This window comes from Eulemur rufifrons, chromosome 6 (genome assembly GCF_041146395.1).
Source record: "Eulemur rufifrons isolate Redbay chromosome 6, OSU_ERuf_1, whole genome shotgun sequence".
NCBI lineage: Eukaryota > Metazoa > Chordata > Mammalia > Primates > Lemuridae > Eulemur > Eulemur rufifrons.
The window spans coordinates 74,744,906-74,768,929 of NC_090988.1; the positions used below are offsets into that span (position 1 = coordinate 74,744,906).

Consider the following 24,024-nt stretch of genomic DNA (forward strand, 5'->3'; position numbering starts at 1 on the left):
TATTGCACAGCAAGGTAACTATAGTTAATAATAATCTATTGTATATTTCAAAATTGCTAAGAGTAGATTTTAAATGTTCTCACCACAAAGAAATGATAAATAAGTGAGGTGATGGATATGTTAATTAGCCTTACTTGCTCATTGCACAATGTATACATGTATCAAAACATTACATTCTACCCCATAAATACATTTGTCATTTAAAAATTAAAAGAAAAAAAATCTATACCAAAACAGCATTTGAATAAGGACTTGAAGGAAGTGGGGGAGTTACTCTGGCAGATATTGGGGGAAGCACTTTCTGACAGAGAGAAAAGCTGGTGGAAAGATCCTAGAGTGGTGCTTGGTGTGTTAGCTGGAATGAAATGAGCAAAGGGGAAAGTAGTAAGATATGAAATAAGAAACATAGGCCATTAAAAGAACTTTGACTCGTACTCTGAGTACGATAAAGAACACTGGAAGGTTTTGAGCACAGGAGTGACAATCTGATCATTCTCACAGCTGTGTAGATAACAGACTATAGGGTATAGAGACTAGCCCATTAAAGTAATATAGACAAGAGATGATGGTGTCTGCTCAGAATGCGATGGTGACAACAGAGGTGGTATGTGGTCAGATTCTGGACATATTCTGAAGGTAAAGCTGTCAGAATTTCCTAACAAGTACATGTGGAATATGAGAGAAAGACAGGATTCAAGAATAACTCTAAGCTTTTTAGCTAGGAAGAATGGAGCAGTCATTAACTGACATGGAAATAACTGAGGGTGGAGCAGCTTTGGGGTTGATGGGAGATCAGGAGTTCAGTTTTGGTCATTTTAAGTCTCAGAGTTTTAACAGACATACAGGTGGAAATGTCAAAGCAGTTGGAAGACAGGTTAAGAAAGTAAAGGTTGTCTTCAGAGTCTTAATGCAATTTTAAAGCTTTTAAAACTGCATTAAGACTTTTGGGAAATCTTAAATCAAGGAGGAGACAGTGATCAACTACATTAAAAATTCTGCTAATAGGTTAAGTACTTAATGAGAATTAACCCTGGGATTTAGCGACATGGATGGAAGCCAACGAGAAAAGTAATTTTGGGGGAATGGTAGGGACAAAAACCTGAATGGGAGAAGATTCAGAGACATGGAATATAGAAAGTACTCCTCTAAAAGGGAGCAGAGAAATGGTTAAGTGGAGGGGGAAAAGGGGTCAAAAGATGTATTTTTTTTAAATGGGAGAAATAACAATATTAAAGTTAAAATGTGTCACAAAACCATACACTTTTGGACAGAATTCAAACAAGGCCAAAGCAATCTAAAAGCAGCAGATACTGGACACAGCTTTACCTTCTTAGGACTCTGTCTTTACCCAAAAATAGAACTCTGAAAACGAAGGGATGGTCATTTGGATTCTAACAGTCTGGTCCCATGTGAATTACTACTCTGCTCTTTCTTCATCCTTGAGCTTCTGTCTAGCCAAGTTTCACAAAGCACCTTTATCACCTCACTTCCATGACCTTGGACAAGTTACTTAACTTCACTGAATCTCAGGTTTCTATTTGTATAAAAGAGACAGTAAGACCTCATAGGATTGTTGTGAAGGCTAAAAGAGGTAACAAGTACTAAGTGTTGTATTAAGGTATTTGACAAATGTCAATTCTCTTTCCTATCTGCTCCCACTTCTGCCTCTTCTTCCAAAGTAACTGAGTCCATTCTTGTGTGTTTCCCAATGGGCTTATGACTGGCACTTTGGGTAGGACAATTCTTCCTTGTGTAGAATTGCCCCATGTATTAGAGGATGTTTAGCATTTCTGTCCCCTGCCTATTAAAGGATAGCAGTATCCCACATTCCCTATGATACCTAAAATTACCCTCCACACACTTTTCTAACATTCAACAATGCTTTGAAATATTCAAAAATGCTTTGACTTTAAGAGATATACTTGTTTAAAAAATGATAGATTAAATATACACAAATGAAACAGTTAAAAAATAAACATAAAATACCATGTGATTATTTCAAAATAGACTTCAGAATCTCAAGGTTGGAAGGTATCGTTCACCAATTAGTTAATTAATTAACTATTAGATGTTAGAGCCAGACAGCTTAGGTTAAAATCCCAGCTCTCCTGCTTAACTGGCTGTGATAGTAGGCAAGTTATTTAATCTCCTCGTGGCTCAGTTTTCTCACTTGGAAAGTGAGACTAACAATAGTACCTATCTTATAGAGCTATAAGGATTAAGTAAGGATAAAACACTTACCACAATGCTAGGCTCAGAGTACGAACTAAAGTGTTTGCTATTATTATTATTTCCAGTGTAGTGAGGGAAACATATTAATAAAATATTGATACAAACATGTAAAGGTATAACTGTGGTAAGTGTTATAGGGAATAAGTTAACGGTGCTATATAAGACTGTAATGGGGGATTAATATAGTTAGAAGGCTTTCTAGAAGAAGTGACTAGAGCTGAGAATTGAAGAATAGACAGTTATTAACCAAGTAAAAGTATTTAGGAAGCATAGGAAGGAGAACTAGTTATGCATTTAGTAAATATTTATTGAGTGCCTTCTATGTGCTGGCATTTTTCTGAGCCCTGGGATAGAAATGGTCAGGAGTGTGTGTGGAGACTCCTATTTTAGATGAAGCAGAAAAACTTCTCTGGTGGGGTGACTTTTTAAAGAGACTAAAGTGAGGCAGCAAACCTCTCTGGGGCATGAGCATTCCAGGCAGCAAGTCCAAAAGCCTGTGATGGGAAAGAGTTTGTGTGGAGGACACAGGCTAATTGGCTGCATGGTCAATTTGCTTAAATCTCTTGTTTCTTTTAACTGGTTAGTTTTAGATGAATGGATGTAATTTTATCTACAGCATCTAAAGAAATATTCAAGGGAAGCTATGCTCCCTTCTGCAGCAGCTGGAGAGAACAGAGGGGAAGGGTAGAGGTTGCACGAAAAGATAAAAACTAGATAAAAATGAGGACAGGTTTAGAAGATCTTTAATGCAAGACGGTGGAGTTTAGATTTATTTTGAGGTTAATTGGGAATTATTGAAGGCATTTTAGAAGGCAATAGACTTTATTCAAGTAACATTTCAGGGAGAAATTCTGATAATTATCTAAAAGAATTTAAGAAGTATAATGTCAAATATAACAATTTTTTACAACTTGTTACAGATTTTAACAAAGACATTGATCTTAATTTTTAAAGTAACCTGTATTTCTCTACTTTTCAAAAGCAACTAAGTGAATACTATTTCTTAATAAAAATGCCCAAGGTCAACAGAATCATCAAAATGTAAAAATTAGTCTATGTTCAAATATACTGACAACTGCAGGGATTCAGTGATTGTTCCTACTTAATACATGCCCTCTTTCTTTTCTAACATGGCTGACTAAAAGAGTTGATTCTGAATATAGCACACACCAAATTCCTTGACCATCTTTAATATGAAGCAGCAAAAGAAAAACCTAAATATTGTTATCTGTACAATAATGTGTTGATTCACAAATTCTTTTCAGACAACTGTTCAGAAGACAGTTTTACAGCCTGTGATCAATTTTGTCATATCTACTCCTAAATGGTATTTGTTGAATAGAACCAAAAGAGCAAAATGGTTGGATTTCATTGGTGAGACAACAATATTAAACTTTCAACACCATTGTTCATTATAATACAGGTTGAGCATCCCAAATCCAAAATCTGAAATCCAAAATGTTGCAGAATCCAAACTTTTTGAGCACCAATATGATACTTAAAGGAAATGCTCATTGGAGCATTTCAGATTTCAGATTTTTTGATAAGGGATGCTCCACTGGTAACTATAATACCAATACTCCCAAATCCCCAAAAATCTGAAATCCAAAAAACTTCTGGTCTCAAGTATTTTGGATAAGGGGTACTAAATCTGTAGAAGAGTATTTGTGTAGTCTAAGAGAGAGTAAGATATAAAAGAAAAAATAATGAAGGGGAAGGGTTAGACTACATGATACTTATGGTCCTTTTCTAGGTCCAAAATTTTATGATTATTGTGTATGATTAGAAAGAGTACAAGAGAATGATAAGAAATGACAGCTGATGGGATTGCCTATTTTTACTTTTATCCCTAGTCTCTTGTAGAGAGACTGGTATATATTAAGTTCTCAAACATATGAACAAATAAGTTAATAAGCTATAAAAAGTACTCATAGAATACAAACAGCAATTTACCCATTTAGAGTAGAGGCAAACAACATGTATTTCTCTAAGAAAAACAACATATTATAGTAAAGTACAATGATTGACACTAACAATTTCAGTGAGGACCCTGAGGTATCAAAAAATGTTAAATAATGTTCCCAATTTCTTGTTTACAAAATTAGAGAAATGGGAAGATCATGTTTTATTTTCATCATAGAGTTTGGTTAAAATACTTTATTACTTAACAAGGCTAATATTCGATTTCTGGGAGAATCATTTATGTAGAACAGCTCATTCCTCTGCAATATTGAATGAAGAAGTATTGAAACCTAATTCTCTTCAATAGTTGCGTGGTAATATAAACCAAGTTGAACAGACAAATCTTTAACTTGTAACATATGTAACCATTGCTCATTCTAGATAAAGCCACTTCATATAGGGATTTTTCCTAAAGAATCTATCCAAAATAGTGTCATCCTGTTTTTGCCTCTCCAATCTCTTACCAGGCTTATTTTTCTTAGAATTTAGCATTAAGTAGAAAATACATATTATCTTTTTTACCCCCTGTCCTGGACCCAGAAAATATATATTATTTGGTTACATTTTTATTGCTTGTTTTCTTTCTAGAATGTAAGCACTGGGAGAGCATGGACTCTGATTATGAATTCCCTGTGCTTGTCAGATATCACACAGTAGCCATTCTCAGCAAATATGCTTTAAGAATGATTGGATTAGGTTGATATGGTGATAACTAACTAGTAATAATGGACAACAATGATTATTATTTGAGTATACTTTCTGTGTCAGGCATTATGGTAAACATTTAACATTCATCATCTCATTCAATTCTTATAATAATCACATAAGATATTGATTCTATTATTGTCTCCATTTTACAAAAGAGGGAACTTAGACTTAAAATAAGTAATTTTTCCAAGATGAAATAGCTAGCAAGTAGGAAGCCAAATGTGGATCGAGGTCCAAATCCAAAGTCCAAACTAGGCTCTAATGGAACTGGACGAGAGGGCTTCCAAACAGTGGTACAGAAGTAAAGTTATGGTTATACATTATTTCTTAAATACAACCTCATATCTGAATTAGATTCAACAAACATTTTTTAGGATGACTGATAGTCGATATTATCATTTATAGTCTCTATCTAACCTAAACCTCTCTTTGGAATAACCTTAGTCTTAGAGCCATTGCTTCCGCTAACTTACAAGCATCGGGGAAAAATGAAAAGTTCAAATGGAGGGAATGCCACCTCTGACAGCTGGGCTACTTTTTCCTCCTACTTTTCATAGAGTCAAGAGCGTAAAAGTAATTTTACTGCTTCCTAATTGAGTAGGGATATATACAGAGAGAGAGAGAGAGAGAGGATGCACTTTCAAAGTGAAAATTTTGTGAATTTGTAAATATTCTTCAATAACATAAGAGGAAATTACTACTGTCAATGGCAGATAATCTTTGGTTACCGAAATAGTTCTTAGAAAGTAATACAAGCGTGATAACAAGCACTACCTAGTCTTTGGACCTCATATCCTCCAGCACAAAAGTTCATAAAAAAATCTCCCAAAACCCAAGGTGGGGAGACCTGGATGTGGTGAAATGACACTAATAACAACCTGTAGAGTTCCTGACATTCTATCCAATCCATAGTTACCTTAAACTATACATCACTCACAAAAATAATGTTCTGGTCAAATAATCCCTTCTCATACAGTAAACAGCAGTCAGCATTGGCCTCTCTGTAACTAAGCAGCTAATGAGCTCCTAAGAAAACTCTAGCAGAAACCAATAACAGGCTGTAGAAGGGATGATACTCAGTGTTTCCAGTTCCTTTCATTTGTAGAGCACTTTGCCAAGTAATATCTCTTCCGCACCTCATCTAATTCTCAGCAATCCCGTTAGGCAGTCAAGGAAGGTCTCGTCTTGCTTGACGCTATAACCGGGGCTCCTGGCGGGTTCCGGATTGACCAAAGCAAGCCTAATAGCAGAACCTCACCGGACAAAAACTTTATGTATTGATGAACGAAAGCTCCTCATTTGATAGATAAGCCCAGAGGTACGCTCACTTGTGCGTCTGAAATAAAACATTCCGAAATTGGAGTCCTGAAGAAAGTTCCCACTGCAATGTGCCGGACAGTTACAGTCCTGTGCCAAAGTCTGGGAAAGGGGCCAAGATACCCTTTAAAACTTTCGACTTCCTCTAAGAATTTAAGGCAGGAGATCCCTGCCCTTCCTGTTGAGCAGTCAGGGGCTAAGCTCCCGCAGAGTAGTGCCTCAGCGGGTTTTCGAATCCCTTCTTCCTTTCCCTTTCTCCCCAGGGACGCGGACCACCCCAACACAAGGCTTCTGTGTTTGTCAACAAGCCCACCTTGTCCTCCAGACCTGAAGCAGCAGGACCTTCCGCTTCCAAAGAGACAGGTCATCAAAAGGAGCGTCCCAGAGACCAGGGTTTTCTTTTCGCGTGACTCTCACTCACCTCTGCCCGAGGAGAGGTTACCGCGACCACTTCACTTCAATGTCCGCCTCCAGGCGCTTCAAACTCAATCACCACATTCAAATCCAAGCCAGTTTCCTCAGTACCTCTTTTCATTGGCTGTCGTACTCATGACGTCATCACGTCGGACGGTGCCACGGCGCGCTGCGGCTTGGTGCCAGGAGCCTCACCCGCGCGGCGCAGTGGAAGCGACCTTGTCTGGGCGTCGCCGTGGCAACGCGCGCGGCCGTTTCCGGAGGCGGTGGCCGAGGTGGGCGGGGTTAGGACGGAGCTTCAGGTGGGATGCAGCCACCTGGGATGGTCATACTACCTCCAGGCTGGCAGGTGCAGAGCCTGGTCCCAGGGTTTTGGGTGTGAGTGAGACTGTTGCAGGCTGAGATTGGCCTATGCTCTCTGCTAGAGGTAGAGGCGGAGCCTGTTGGATGGTGGATTAATGGGTTCTGGGTGTTTTATTTTCTGCTTTTCTCTGAGTAGTGAGGCCTCCGAGAAGTTGTAGGGATCTGTTTCTTCCAGCCATATTTACTTGGGCCGAACTGTGAGATCTCTTTATCTGAATTAATTGAAAGTCCAGGTCTTTTGGTTTGAGGGCCCAGGCCTACTCCCGTTAGTGCTGACTGTAAAACTATTTGGTGTTTAGCTGCTTTTTAGATTCTCTAATAATGGCATTACAAAATAAATTTATTTAAGGATTTTGGCCTAGTTTGTTATTGGATGAATGAGTTTTTTTTTTACGTCCCCGGTTGTGGGTATTATTTCCAAATGTACACTTTAAGAAGAGAGAAAATACCTGGAACAAATGGGAAATATGTTTGGTAAAATAACTCATCTTTCTTTTTTTTTTTTTGGAAACAGGGTCTTGCTCTGTCACCTAGGGCTAGAGTGTAGTGGCATCATCATAGCTCACTGCAACCTCAAACTCCTGGGCTCAAATGATCCTCCTGCCTCAGCCTCCCCAGTAGCAAGGACTACAGGCTCGTGCCACCAGCACAGCTAATTTTTCTATCTTCTTTTTGTAGAGACGTGTTCTCACTCAGGTTGGTCTCGAACTGCTGGTCTCAAATGATCCTCCTGCCTTGGCCTCCCAAAGTGCTAGGATTACAGGCGTGAGCCACCACACCGAACCTCACTGGATATTTTTAATAGTATGTTTTGAATTTCATTGTTGTTCTTTATATTACTATTAATATTATTGTATCCATTCACTCAGTAATTATTGATTGTAGATTTTAGAGACACATTGTACACAATAGAGTCAAAATCCCAGCCCTCTTGGAATTTATATTCTGGTAATTCAAGATCACTTTATAAATAGGATAGCACAAAACCAATACAGAGTATTATTAATCAAACAATGTACCGAAAATCCCCATATTATGGACATGTCTTTCCTAGTGAAGACAATTGGGAGTATTGTATGTTATGTGTGTTATATTATAGTTCCTAAACACTAGATAGAGCATCAATAAAACTTCTACTTATTTCAGGCTGTATTACATGAATCTTAGTTAATAAAATGGTTATTTGTGTGGTGCTGGGCTTGGTAATAAAATAGAGAAGACATTGTATTTCAAATATTCACTTGTATATAGTATTAATATTTGCTTTTGCTATTCCAGACATTTTATTAATTACATATGTTGTTTAATTCTCAAAACAGCCCATGAAATGTAGCTACTGTTATCTTCATTTTACTGAGAGAAAACTGAAGTTTTCAGAAAAGCCCTAATGGAAAATATTTGTCTTGAACTGTATAAATAAGCCAATTCAGAATTGAGTTGTCTCTGAAATACTTTCTAAATTAATGTAGTCTGAAAATATGCATATCTTGCCAATTTCTCGTAAAATTGCATTGATCATTGGTGAATAAGTAAATAGAAGTGTTTTAAATTTTGTCTTTTTAAAAACACCCACATTGTATAAGGCTTACCAGTCTCAGATGTTTCCACATCTAATCTAAGTACTTTTCATTTAATTTCGAATTTGGCATTACACTTGCCATTTGGCAGTGTTCAGATGATGAGGCCTGTATTCTTAAAGAATTATACATTTGGTGAAAGCAGAGATATTTGAAATTACAATCAATGCATTACTGTGCCAGCTGGCTACTCTAGTTTGTCAAGATATTAAGGAAGTACAACCGACAGGCTAAGGAGAATGGTGTATTTTGTAATGAAATGAAGAAAAAAACAATCAAAACATTCTAAACACATAGAGCTAAGGAGACAGAAATTCCCACCTCTAGTTAGAAATTGGAGAATAATTATGTCGCGTTATTAGAACAAATTTAATTTATGTTCATAGTGAACTGAAGAGAGAACGATAAACGGAAAGTTAGAGTTAAAGTTGCCTCACACATTTTTTAAAAAAAGGAAAGTGAATTTATTTTTTTATTTTGTATTATTTTACTTTTTTGTCTTTTTTAAAATTTATATCTTTTTGGAAAAGTGAATTTAAACATGGCAGTGGTGAAATCTTATTTATTCCCTCCAGGAATATCGTTTGGAAACTCCAGCGCCAGCAAGACCCTTTGGCAGCGGGGGCTGGAAGCAGCGGAACTAAAGACAAGCGGTCCTCGGTTGCTGGGGCGGACGTGGGTTCAATCTGTCCGTCCTTGCAAGTTTTCCCCAGGGTTGGGACCTGGACGCGCGGCAAATTCAGGTTTTCCAGCACCATAGTTTCGTCACTGGCCCAAGTTAGAGGCCAACTGAGAAATCGTCGTGCCTCAGGTGAGGAGAAGGTGACCGAGTCCCGGGAGCTCTTTTGGAAAATACCTCGCCTTTGGGGGTACTCCCAGGGGTCGCCGGATTCGCCCGAGTCAAAGGAAATACACGCTCCTGCTCCCGCTCCCTCTCCACAACACGCCTTCAAGCTGGGTTTAGAAGTTTTTAAATAGTTTTCCCTCGTCAGAGTGTAATTCTTAGGCAAAAGGGTGTATTCCCCCCCCCCTTTTCTTTTTTTAGAACTTCTTTCACTTTCTCTGAATTCGGGTGCCAGTCTCCATCCAGGTTGTGTTTTTGGTCTTTAGAATTACGTTTTCAAAGAGAATTTCCCTGCAGGTAAAAACTGACTGCATTGATGCTAATTGTTAGCACCCTTGAGGAATTAGTCTTCATAGGCATCACTCACCTTTATGTTCCCACAATTGAAAGGTTAATCTGGGCAATTTTGTGGTCTCAACAGCTTAAACTGAATTTTGCTGGTAAAGTTAAATGACTTACCTAGGACGCTACATACTCGGTTTTTCTGACTCCCTGCTTCCTTCCTATGACCAGAGGAAATTTGAACAATCTTAAATCATTTAGAGTGGCTGGCTCCAAAAAACTAGAGGAGGTCTCTGGGTTGTGTGGTAGGAGATTGGGCTACAAAGAAGGAGGAGGGAACTCCCTTTAGAGCTTGTCCTTTTCCATTTTGGGGGAAGTATTTCCAGGAAACCGCCACAAAAAAAATGAATTATTTGTGGCCCTTTCTACATGTTGACCAAAGTTAGTAGCCAATTAGTTCATAATAAAATCTTCAGTCGTTATACCCTGACCATAGTTGAATAACTACATAGAAATTAAGTGTGGTAGACAAAAATTAAATGCTAGTGATAGAGTTTTTTCTATCTGTTCTACTTTTCCTCGTGTGGTTCTCATTCTTATAGTGGAATGGATGCTACTGCTTTTTTTTTTTTAATTATCAAAATATAGACATACAGTGTACAATATTTCATATTTAGGCCTACACATTGTATGTCCTCTATTGCATACCCTACAGCATACTGTTATTTCCAAGTAGAGCAGGGCCAAGCCAGAGGATCTGAGTTCCTTAAAAAAAATTGAATCTAACTTAGGAGATGTTTCAAAAGTAACATTAAATTATACGGGTGCACTAAATAGTTCCAGTGGGCTATGTTTATTGTGTGGGGATTAAGACTTCAGGGCTTGGGGATAACTGCTTGTGTTACAATTCTAGTTTTATGACTCTCTAGCTGTGTGACCTAAAATTACTTCTGTTTTCCGTATCTATAAAATGGGAATAATAATACCTACCTCCAAAAGTTGTGATAAGGATTGAAAAAGTTAGTACATGTAGTATGCTTAGAATAGTAGGTGGTACTTAGTAAGTGCTAAATGTTAGCAGTTATTTTGAAAAATGTTAGAAACACTAAGTTGGAGGGTAGTTGAGTTTTCTTTGTTATAAGGTCTCTGGAAACCTAAGGCATAATTAAATAATGTGGCTAATTTTTACTGCTGAACATCTAAAAATTTACTTCTCATTTCTTTTGCTTTTTTTTGGCCACATTTTTCCTGTGTCACATTTCACACATAATTCTATGGTTTATGTCTTTGATAAAGTTAATATATTATCCTCAAGGTAACATCTTCTGGATGTTATATTTATATATTATGTATTTGTATTTCTTTCTGTTTTTGTCATTACATCTGATCCACTTTTCAATGTTACTGTTCACTTTTTATTGCAAAAGAAAGGAAAGACGTATTTAAGTGGGATTTATGTTTTTTGAAATAATTTTAGAACGTGGTTTTTGGTGGAGTCAGTAAGATAGGTGAAATTTTCTAGTGAGCATTGATAAAAATGTTAATTTTGTGGAGTCTGGAATTGATCCATTTATTTATTTTTTTTCCAGAAAACATTTATTAAGCACCTAGTGTGTATCTGATTTTGTGTACAAAATTGTGAGTCTTATTCTTAAATAAGTCATAGTCTGTGAGGAAAGTATAGTGATAACTGCATATTTACTGTGGTAGTATCAAGAATGTTGCTTTGAAACCAACTGGCTAAAAAGCATAATGTTTTCAAAAGGTTTTTTGTTAAATGTATTTACATAAATAGTTTTTTCTTTCCATTTTAAAGAGTTACAGCTTGCAGAAAAAAATGTAATAAATATGAGAAATTCAAGGAGTGAATCAATTATTTACTTGATTGTTTTTTGAACACAGGGGACAGGCAATTAAAACAAAGATGGATATGAAATGCCAAAGTGTGCTCAATTGAGTGTTTATAAAGTTATTGTTTAAGTTAATATATACTCCACTGTTGCGGGTTGTGGTGAGATGATCTTGTCAGAGAATATCCGTGATAAACCTGCAAGATTTTCATAGACTGATCATCTCCATTTCTTTTTGGATGTACATGCATAGTTGTCTTCCAGAGACAGTCTCTCACAGAAATTAAAATTGAAGATGAGAATTTAGCATTATGAGAAAAACAGAAGAGCTTTACATAAAAGACCATCTGAACCTAAAATAGAATAATAATTTATAATCTCTTCAGTCTTCCAGATAGCTTTTCAAATAAAGTTTTAACTCCTTGAATCCACTCTTTAGACTTAATTAAAATTCAAAGTGTATTCCAGAAAAATGTTGACTGAATCATCAATTTTTATATCCCTGATGGTTAAAACATTAGTGGTCTTACAGCTTATCAGATGACATTTAAAATTTATATTTATATTTAAATTATGTTTCTGGGTGCTCTTAGGTTCTTTGCTTTGTGTAAGTTTAGTCACCTTCACTTTTTTAAGATGTTTAGATACTAGAGTTTTAATATTATTTTTTGGTGTGTGAAATATTTCATATAAATTTGCTTTCTCAAAAGTATTACAATATTCTTTTAAAAAAATCCAACAGTCACCATATTTAAAATTTTTTTTCTAGATTTGTTGACCTACAGAATGCTTCGATACCCACATTTTTGTAGAATATATAAAGAATTTCTTTCATGCTGGTTTGAATCTGGCATACTTAATTTAGGTGTCTGGCCAAAAAACACCCATTCTACAGCAGGAAGATATAATGAATGTGAAGCCCAGGAGCAAACAGATCAAACTGGAGCTCAGAAGTTACACAGCTCTCCAGATAGAGATTCTGAAGCTATGGCTAAGTTACATATTCCAGTAATGGTGGATGAAGTTGTTCGATGTTTGGCCCCACTAAAAGGGCAGGTGAGTTCATTAGTTTTTTATTTTTTAACGTTGTATTTGTTGAGATATAATTCACCTATCATAATATTCATCATTTTAAAATGTACAATTCAGTGGCCTTTAATTTATAGATGGTCGCCAACTTATGATGGTTGGACTCACGATTTTTTAACTTTACAATGGTGCAAAAGCAATATACAGAAGAAACTATACTTTGAGTACCCACACAACTGATCTGTTTTTCACTTTTAGTACAATATTCAGTAATTACATGAGATAGTCCATATGTCATTATAAAATAGGCTTTGTGTTGGATGATGTTGCCCACCTGTAGGGTAATGTAAGTGTTTTGAGCACTTTTATGGTAGGTGAGGCTAACTTATGTTTGGTAGGTCAGGTGTATTAAATGCATTTTTGACTTATGGTATTTTCAATTTATGATGGGTTTATTGTGATATAACCCCAGATTAAGTCGAGGAGCAGCTATATTCATGAGGTTGTACAGCCATCATGTATCTAATTCAGGAACATTTTTATCACCCCAGTAGGAGACCCCATACCCATTAATGTTTACTCCCTATTGATCTTCTTCCCACAGCCACTATTCTATTTTTTGTCTCTATGGATTTGCCTAATCTGTACATTGCATATAAATAGATTTATACAATATGTGGCCTTATGTATCTGCTTTCTTTTACTCAACATGTTTTCACAGTTCATCCATGTGGTAGCATGTTTCTATACGTTGTTCCTTTTAATGCTGAATCATTCCGTTGTATGGTTATGCCACATTTTGTTTATCCATTTGTCAACTGATGGACATTTATGTTATTTCTACTTTGTGGCTATTGTGAATGATGCTGCTATAAACATTTGCATTACAAGTTTTTGTATGGATATATGTTTTCAGTTCTCTTGGATATATATTTAGGAGTAGAATTACTCTATGCTGTACTTTTTGAGGATCTCACAAATTGTTCCCCAGCATTGAATAGTTTTGTCAAATAACAGTTTTAAAAGAAAAGGAACATTATACTGGCTGAATGATTATGGTATGAAAACTGAATTCTGCTCACACCTGTAATCTTAGCACTCTGGGAGGTTGAGGTGGGAGGACTGCTTGAGGTCAGGAGTTCAAGACCAGCCTGAGCGAGAGTGAGACCCCCATCTCTACTAAAAATAGAAAAAATTAGCCAGATCTGGTGGCATGGCTCTATTTTCCCAGCTCCTTGGGAAGCTGAAGCAGGAGGATCACTTGAGCCCAGCGAGCTGTGATTACGCCACTGCACTCTAGCCAGGGTGACAGAGCAAGACTCTGTCTCAAAACAACACAAAACAAAACAACAACAACAATAACAATGAAACCCAAGAAAACTGAATTGCAGCATAGCTTCTTGAGAATTTTATTTTATAATCTTTTCAGGAATGACTGGAGACAAAGACATGGGTCTGAATTCTGAATTCCTGTTCCCTGTTTTCTTAGTCTTAGTTTTGAACTACCTTGCTGTATTAGGGTTCTCCAGAGAAAACCAACAGAATGTGTAGGTGAAACACACACACACACACACACACACACACACACACACAGAGTTGACCCTTGAACAACTTGGGGGGAGAGGCTATGACCCCCACAAAGTAGAAAATCTATGTATAAGTTTTTACTTTCCAGAACCTTTATTACTAATAGCCTACTATGGACCAGAAGCCTTACTGATAACATAAATACAGATTTTATATGTTGTATGTATTACATACTGTATTCTTACAATAAAGTAAGCTAGAGAAAATAAAATGTTAAGAAAATCAAAAGGAAGAGAAAATACATTTACTATTTATTAAGTGGAAGTAGATCATCATAAAGGTCTTCCTCTTCATCATCTTAACATTGAGCAGGCTGAGGAGGAGGAGGAAAAGGAGGGATTGGCCTTACTGTCTCGGGTGGCGGAGACAAAAGAAAATCTTGCAAGTAAGTGGGCCCACACAGTTCAAACCCATGCGTGTGTGTGTGTGTGTGTGTGTGTGTATGTGTGTGTGTGTGTGTGTGTGTATAGAGGGACAGAGAGAGAATGAGAGATTTTAAGGAATTGACTCATGAGATTGTGGAGCACTGGTAATTCCAAAATCTGCAGGATTGGCTAGCAGGCTGGAGGCCCAGGGAAGAATTGTTATTTTGTGTCCAAAGGCAGTTTGCTGGCCTAATTCCTTGTTTGAGCAGAGAGTCAGTCTTTGTTTTATTAAGACCTTTCACTAGTTGGATAAGGCCCACCCTCCTAATCCATATGGAGAGTAGTTGCTTTACTTAGAGTCTACCAAGTTTAATGTTAATCTCATCTAAAAAACACCTTCACAGAAACAACTAGAATACTATTTGACCACCTATCTGGACATTGTGGCCCAGCCAAATTGACACATGAAATTAGCCATCACACCTACCTTATAGTATTGCTGGCAGGATTAAATAAGGTCTTAAATTATGAAATGCTTTAAAATCTCTATAGATATAACAACAATATTAGGTGATGTAATATTCAAAATGAAAAAGCTAGAAACTTTCTGATAAGTATATTCACAAAAGAAAAAAATCTTTATTGTAGTAAATTTTCTACAAATGTCTGTAATTTAATGCTGATACTTAGTGTACTGCCTTCAGACCTGTGATCTCTTATTCTAGAAGCTACTCTTTACCTAAATCAATTATTTTCATTTTAAAAGTTATACTCTCTTTTTCTAGCATATAGAAGAGCATATAGTTTAGTGGTTAAGAGGAAAGATTCTGGAACTGGACTGCTTAGGTTCAGATCTCTTATGTAGGAAACGGTGCATGTGTATGCAAACACAGCCATGGCTCCTTGTTTTTTTTTCCTGAGATTTTTTTCAAGTTGGATCAGGCAGTTTTCATGAACAAAGTTCTAAGCTATATGCATAAAGTTCACTAGAATGGCTGGATGTTGCTTATACAAAAGCCATGAGTGATATGACATGGGATGCTTCATAAAAATACTATTTACTCTCTCCTCAGACAGTATATATGTAACAAATTAAACCCAGCATTCCTAATTGAGTTTATGTTTATAAAGCATCTAGATCAATGCTGTCACATAGTAGGGACTCCAAAATATGCATGAAAATGTAAATTAAAAAATTAATTTGCATAAAAGTTCTTGTTGAATACAACTTCAAAATGAAATTCTCTTGATTTTTTTTAAAGATTCAAGATGCGGGATAGCAATTATAACTCATACCTAACCATGAGTTTTTTAAAAAGAATATTTAAATATATATATGTGCATATATATACACAGATATGTATAGACATATGTATGTGTATATGGGGTGTGCAGTTAGTAAAATTTGGAAGTGAATTAAGTGGATTGAATTTGACTCCTGGAGCCAAAAACCAATGCACATTGTATCAATTTACTGAAGCCTAGTAATAAAACCAAATATTTATTTTACACTAACGCATGGAATAGAAAAACAAACAAATAAAAACAAGCCTCAGTCCACCTACTAGTAAATCAGTATTGTATCTGCCTTTTTTCTTAAACCAAGTAGCATAATATTACACAATTCTACAACTTGACCTATAGTGCTGTTTCATTCTGTTCAAGTTCCTGACAAATGTAATGTTGGTTTATTTTGACATTTTGATTGTTCTGATTTGAGTTGGGTTTTCCAGTAACTTTTTATAGAAAGTATAATTTTATGAATGTTATTTCTGAAAACTTTCATGTGAGGTACACTTAGAGACAATGTTATTTCTTACCTTTTCTGCTGTCTGGCAGACAGCTTTATTCACTATTCCCTTAATCTTCAAGTAATAAAGAACTGGTGACAGTCCTTGGACAGGAAAGGTCTTCATTTCATCCATAATCCATTATTTGCTTCTCTTCTTCCTGAGCCTTTTCCCAAAAATCATTTTCCTTTGCAAACTATGAGTCATACGCTCACTTGTATCAATCACCTACTTAATTACTATTTTCCACATCACCTTCAACAGTGAATTTACAAATGAAACTTTTGATCATAACAGGAATTTTAAAAATATCTAGATGTAGTTATAAGTGAGGCCTAGGTCATTTAATAGTTTTTTTTTCCTTTAATATTTAAAAGGTGCTCACCTAAAGAAAATAATGATTTGGGGAATTTCTTCAGCACTATAGCCAGTTTACTACATATTCATTTTTCAAATACTTACAAAATATTTATTAGTTTGAATTCTAAGGTAAAAAGATCCTCTTTCTCTCCCTTGGGAGGTAGAGATGAAATTAAATAAATATTAATTACTTCTTCTTGCTTAGTTTTCATTATTTCATATTCTAGGTCTGTGATCCCCAACCCCTAGGCCATGGCCTGGTATGGGTCTGTAGCCTGTTAGGAACCAGGCTGTGTATCGCCACCTGAGCTATGCCTCCCACACCTCTACCCTCTCCAACCTCCCACCTCTTATCTGTGGAAAAATTGTCTTCCATGAAACTGGTCCCTGATGCCAAAAAGGTTGGGGACTACTGTAGGTGAATAACTTTGTATGAATGTCTTAATTATTCTGAAAAGAGTTTTCTTGCTCCTGAAGATATTTTACTCTAGGCTCTGTTGGTCAGTTTTTCACTCCTGATTTATGAAAACTGGAAAAATAAGTATGATTCTGTCTAATTTAAGATGGTAGCAGTTTGGAGAGTATAGGAGCATTGTTATTCTTTGCCCAATAGCAGTGCTAATTTAGCTTGGTGCCTTGGGGCTTATTCTAAAGTGTTAAGTTATAAGGGAGATGATAGATATGCAAGGACTAGTACCAGTAGCTGTGCAGTTTTGGTCAATTAAGTTACCATGGTTTTACCTCAGATTGATTCCTCATCTGTAAAATGAGGAAATAGAATCTACTTTTATGGTTATTATGAACATTAGATGAGTTAATATATGTAAATTGCTTAGAATGTTATCTTCCAAGTAGTTTGAGCTCAATAAAATTAGCTGTTATTATGGGGCTAGGAAGGGGCCAGAGTTGGTAGCTAGATAAAAAATCAGGAGGCAATAAATACTGGGAGACAGCAAAGGTGGAACCAACATACCTGGAACTGAAAAAGTGCTGTTTCTTCTGCCAGGAATTCTCCTCATTACCATCTGTCAGGCCTTAACTCAAATTTTACTTTTTCAGGGGAGCTTTTTATGAACTTTCAGAGGAGACAGGCGTCCCTATTATACATTCATATAGTCATATACTTTTCTTTCATAGCACCTATAGTAATTTATCATTTTTGTGAGATTGTTTGTTCAACAGATGTCTCTCCTAGTAGATTGCCTTCCGTGAAGTCATGGACAGGTTTGTCTTGCTTATTACCATTATCATATCTCTAGTGCTTAGGACAAGGCCTGCCACATGGTGGTTTCGTAATGATGTTTTAAGTGAAAGAGTAAGTCAAGGTAAACCAGAGGACACATGTGAGGCACCAGTAAAAGGAATGTCCCTTGGGTACTGAGCTTCCCTCACTCAAGTCTTTCATATAACTTTGGTCTCAGTGTGGCAGGCCTGGTCTGATCAAGTAACTGGAGAAACCTGGTGAGAAAACAGATACAAGGGCTGAGAAAATGAGCTGGCATCTAAACTGATGCAAAATGGATTATGATGACAAATAGGATAATGTTGCAAGGTTTGGTTTATAAATATTTCAAAATAAGTATCTTACCTATTTTAAAATTCTAACATTTAATATTAATTTTTATAATTATTAGATTTGCTGAAGTTGTCATGGTGCCAGCTTTGATAATTTTCTTTATAAAAATGCATTATACTCTGTATAATGAAATTTCCTTAAGATCAGTAGCAGTATTTTACCTGTTTAACTTGAAAATCTTTGCAATATTTAATGGCCAGTAAACACTGAAGAGAAAATACTGAGACTATATGTTTGCTCTCTTTAAATATTGAAGGCTGATCACAGAAGGAATTTGTGTAACCCCAAATTGTTGAAAGAGTTAGGAACTTTTCTAAGGTACAGGGCCAAAGGCATAGCCCATTTTTTCCTCTAAGAAATAACTTAGAATTTTAGATGAGATGGACTGTTTTAGGATGTAGCGTTTTCCATTTCTTATTTTTTAAAATAGAGATTTCTTTGAAGCAAAATTTTATTTTACATTGCATTCTGCCTTTATTCGAAAAATGTTTTTATCTTAAAAAATCATGTAGCACCTTAAGTGGCCTCTGGAGTATGATATTTTCAGTGCTGTGCTGGTAAATGTTTAACATCTGGCTCTGGGGATAGGGATAGGATGTGAATTTAAAAAAGCAATAACCCTGATTTTAGTGTTTGCAGATTTCCATGGCATATATATTCCTACCATTACCCACTTCAAGCTACCAACCTAATGTCACTCAGTGTGACACTGATCTATTTCTCCTTCTTGAATTTTATATCAAGCACAATGCAGTTTTCTATTCATATTATAGTATTTTATGCATCTGTGCCCTTGCACTTGCTTTTCTCTATGACTTGTTGGTCTGAGAACATCTTGTTCATATTTCTGTATCTGGATTTGTCAACTCATCCTTCTTCAAGTGTTTGAAAAGTTAGTCATTCTCTCTTCTACTTCTCTCTACTACCTCAGAACCTTTTCCTTTTTAAAATTATGAAGTGTATCACATTGTATTATAATTACTTCTTTGTTGCCACTAAATTGGAAGCCAGTAGGAATGATGTCTTTTTCTTCTTTGTATGCCTAGCAACAGTGTGGTGCCTGACTCATAGTGGGAAGCCAATAAGTACTTAACTGTCATTGAACTGATAATTTATTAGTGTTATGAATTGATTTAACTTAATTGCTTTTTTATTTACACATTAGAACCTGAAGATAATGCTGTCCTTGGGCTTTATGCTATACAACAATTTGTTACTTCATTTGTTTAATAGATTTAGAAGGAAATCATTTTGATATTTCTAATATATTTTAAAAGAGTTTCAAAATATTCTTAACCTAGACTCTCCGGTATAGCTAGTAATGGTTTATAACAAAACTTGAGAATAACAACATAGTAGTACAATAAAACATTTTAAAAGCAAATTACCTTTTTGAAAAACACGTTTTTCATATTACTTTATGGTTTCTAGAAATAGAGAAATGATATGAGAGCATTCAAATAATGCTGAATGTTGTTCTTATTTCATTGTTGCAGATTCTATATTTCTTGTAGATTTGTTTCTATGAATAGTTCTAAAGAATGTCTTTAATATATATTTAAAAATCCTATTAGTATTAGATTTCATGATTAGCTTTGTGTTTATTATATGTAATAGTTTAAGAATGGCATATTTATTTTTTTTATCTATTATTTGGGTTAATAGTAGCATTTATAGGAAGTCTACACTGCCTGGTGATGTGATGAGCATTTTGTATACTCTTGTTAAGGTATTCTTTTAGGGAGTCTACATTAGTAAATACAAAACAATTAGACAACAATTAAATCTTACTTGTATGTGATCATTTAATAAATTTTTCTTATATACTATTTTGTTATAAAAATTATAGTTTATCAAAACTCTAATGTGTGTTAGTTAATTTCATCTTACTCACTCAAAATGTCCAGTTTAGAAATTCCTTTTAGAGAGTCTTGGGATGGAGCGTATGGGAGTGTGGATCCCACTGGTAAATTTAGCATATTTTCTCTAATGGGAATATATATGGATAATGTTATTTATAAAGTGTTTGTTCATATCATGTTATAAGAAATGTGAAAAACTGATATAGAATTTAGTTTTTTTGGTTATCTTTTCAAATTTTACTTGATATATGTAAAGAAATAAGGTCTTTTAGCTAAATGAGCTACTTGGTCTGCCCCAAGTATTATTTGGACTTTTAACAATTTTTTAAACTTTAAAAGTAAATATATATTAGGTCATTAAACATGAAATGTCCAATTTTGAATCAAAAGTGTAGTTTATTATATCTCAAACAAGAAGCAGTACAATTAATCAAAGTATGCACCTAAACTGTTGACACAATTTTGCCATCTTAATGGTAGCTTGTTTATGCCAGCAGCAAAGAAGCCTGGACAGTGAGTGGTGATGAAATTGTGAAAGGCATTTTCCACATCTTGTTGAGAATTGAATATTTTTCTTTGCAAGAAGTGGTCTAAACCCTGGAAGAAGTGGTAGTCAGTTGGTGTAAGGTATGGTGAATATGGTGGATGACAGAGAGTTTCCAAGTGTAGCTGCAGTAGTTTGAGCAGTGTTGTTTGTGTGATATGTGGTCGAGCACTGTCTTGCAAGAGCATTGGTCTGTCTCTATTGACCAGTCTTGACTGCTTAATCTCAAGCATCCTCATCATTTCATCCAGCTGGTTGCAGTAGACATACATGGTAATCAATTTATCGGATTTCTTGAAGCTGTAGTGGATAATACTGGCGTTGGACCACCAAGCAGACAACTTTAGCTTTTTTTGATGACTGTTTGGTTTTGGGCCATGTTTCAACACTTCATCTTTATCCAACCATTGTGCCAAGCTCTTGCGATTGTCAAAAAGAATCCATTTTTTCATCACATGTAATAATACAGTGCAGAAATGATTCACCTTTATGTCATGACAGCAAAGAAAGGCAAGCTTTAAGATGATTTCTCTTCTGATTCTGATTTAATTCACATGGTACCCATCTATCCCGCCTGTTTACCTTGCCAGTTTGTTTCAAATGGTCCAAAATTGTTGGAATAATAATATCAAACCTTGCTGCTAATTCCTGCATAGGTTGAGATGGATTTGCTTCCATTACAGCTTTCAACTCATCATTATCCACCTTGGTCTCAGGTCATCCACATGGCTCATTTTCAAGATTAAAATCAACAGAATGGAACTTCTCAAACTGTCAGCATACTGTGGATTCATTAGCCACATCCTTCCCAAACACTTCATTGATATAATATTTCAAGCTGCCTGTGCTGCACTGGTTCCATGACAGAACTCATATTTGAAAATAACATGAATTTTTGATTTATCCCTGGTTTCACAAAAATTGCTCAAAAAAAAAAATATTGAAAGGTAATTACAAGCCAAAACATGTGTTTGAAAGACTGAGGATGTACCTTCACAATAAAAATAAAGCCAGAAGTGTCAAAGTAAAATGTCGGAGGTATCAACTATCAAATTTAGCACTTAAGGAAATCGGACATTTCATACTTAACCTAATATTTATAAATAAAATGAATAGTTTATTCATGTGTATTTTTCCATAAAGATGGGGTATCATTTAAAATATTGTTAATCATTTTATGTATACGTATATAGATGTGTGTATATAACTACATAAATATGTATAACTATATTTTCATATTCAAATCTTTAATAATCGCACTATTTATTGAATATATAACACCCTTTTTAGTAAATTTAACATCCATGAGGGTATGCTTGTTTTTCTATCAGTGAATTAATGCATTTTTATCACTGTATATAATTCTTTTCATTAGAGTTTAGAAGCAAATTATTAGTAGAGGATATCACATAAATAAATAAGACTAAACTTATTTAATTCTTTTGTTTATCCAGTGTTCTTAAGTTATCTTTCTTTTTGTTTGGTCTTTTTAGTAATCCAAAAGCTGAATCTTTGCTAGATTCTGTTTACTAAAATATAAGAATTAAGATTTACAGAAAATTCAACTTTGAAGGAAATTAGAAATTAGTCTTTAAAATCAATGGTCCAAATATAACTAAAAAATAATGTAGTATCATAATTGAGGAAAATGATGCTCTTTCATGTTTAAAAGTCATACATATGTACTGAATTTTAAATTTATTTAAGAGCCATTTTTCTGGTTAGTAAATAGTGATGACCCAGGAAGAGAACAGAGTTCTATTCTATATGGGAAGCTCATAGAAAGAAAAAGGAGAAACAATGAGGTTTTTCTGTTCACAAAGCACATTCTTCTGAGTCATCCTAGGTACTGGTTACTCTATTTAGGTCAGCACTGGTCCCTGATCAATAGTCTAGTCATAGTTATTTCAAGAAGCTAGGTCCAGTGGTTCTGTCTTTTCCCATTGTTCGTCTAAGTCCCATATTGTTTTTGTGAAGAGTGGTAGGATGTGTACCTTGACCTTGTGAGTTCCATAACATTTTATTTTACTCTTCTTCCACAATCCTTCTCCTCAGATAACAAACTACTGAGCTGTAAATAGCATACTTAAAATGTTATTTTACAATAAACCTAGTTGCAAACCTTATGGTGACTCATCTTATAATGTTCTGTAAACTCTCTCTGTTTTTTTTCTTTTTTCTTTTTTGGTCAGGTGTTAGTGGTTGTCCCCTTTGGGTGAAACAAATGCCATTTACCAGGATATAGGATGTATTTAAAAAATTTGTTTTTCTTGATGAATGTTGTTTTAGAAAGCATGTGCATTTTTTGTTGTGGCTTATTTTCTCATTCTGTATAAACTGTTTACTCTGTTTGGTCTTTAATATTTGAGATGTCATTATATTATATGCTAATTGGGCATATATTTATCCTTGACCTATTTATTTGCTCTGTGTCATGTATAGTATTTTTCTCTATAACTAAATTTTAAAATAAAACCTAATTCTTTTGTTGTGCATTTTTTTTTCTTTCTGGCAAGCAAAAAAAAATAAACTGGAATATTGAATATATTCATAAAGATGGAGAATTTCCCACTTGAGGCCAATGTACACTGGGAAGAATACTATTAATAACAACAGAGTTGTATAAGATTTTACTGTTGTATAAAATTTTACTGTTTGCGAAGCTCTTTCATGTATGATTGTCTGTGCTTTTCATTAGTACTTATCTCAGTAGTATTTTGTACAAAATATCATGTCAAATGTAGAAAGGAGAGGAAATGTCTCCAGTGCTACTGCTCTACTGGTACCATGTAATAATAAGTGACATTGGTTGGGCTTGAATGCTTCTAGTTAATAATCAGATTATACAGTATGCCTTTTTCCTCTACACAAGTGTTAGTTCTTATGTTCTAGTGGTCACCCATAAGATCTTCAGGCCCTACACCAGGCTCCTTAATCCCTTAGGACAGCCAGTTTGGCCTCATGTCTCTGGAGAATAGATCACTAGCCTTCTGAGCACTGTGACTATGCCAGTCCACAGAGGAATCCAGACTCACCTAATTGGTCAGCTCACTAGATTTTTCAGAGCTCAATCCCAGATTGAACTCTTACTCTTGCTAGGAAACCTTATATTTGTAATGAGAGGATAGGAAGAGAAATTGCTCAAGGAAAGGTATGGGCTAAAATGATAGAGCTATTGAGTGACTGAAGCTTAGAAATGAAGATAGAAAGGGTGGTGTCAAGGGAAATAAAAAAGTGTACAAGGATGATTTGAAGGAACACAGTGTTAATACTAAAAAGAGAAACAAACTCCATGAATTTCTTTCTTTATATATTTTTCCTGCTTTCTCCATCAGATAGCTGCCATTAGTCCCTTCTCTATG

At 35.3% G+C, this 24,024-nt stretch overlaps 1 protein-coding gene across 1 annotated transcript in view; it reads left to right on the forward strand.

Annotated features, from left to right (window-relative positions):
• Positions 1 to 9,271: 9,271 nt before the first annotated feature.
• METTL15 (methyltransferase 15, mitochondrial 12S rRNA N4-cytidine) overlaps positions 9,272 to 24,024 on the forward strand; it is a 183,398-nt gene continuing 168,645 nt past the window's right edge. The window contains exons 1-2 of the mRNA XM_069469750.1: positions 9,272 to 9,384; positions 12,319 to 12,605. Coding sequence (XP_069325851.1) covers positions 12,336 to 12,605 — 270 coding nt within the window. The 5' untranslated portion in view covers positions 9,272 to 9,384; positions 12,319 to 12,335. The remainder of the gene's footprint in view (positions 9,385 to 12,318; positions 12,606 to 24,024) is intronic.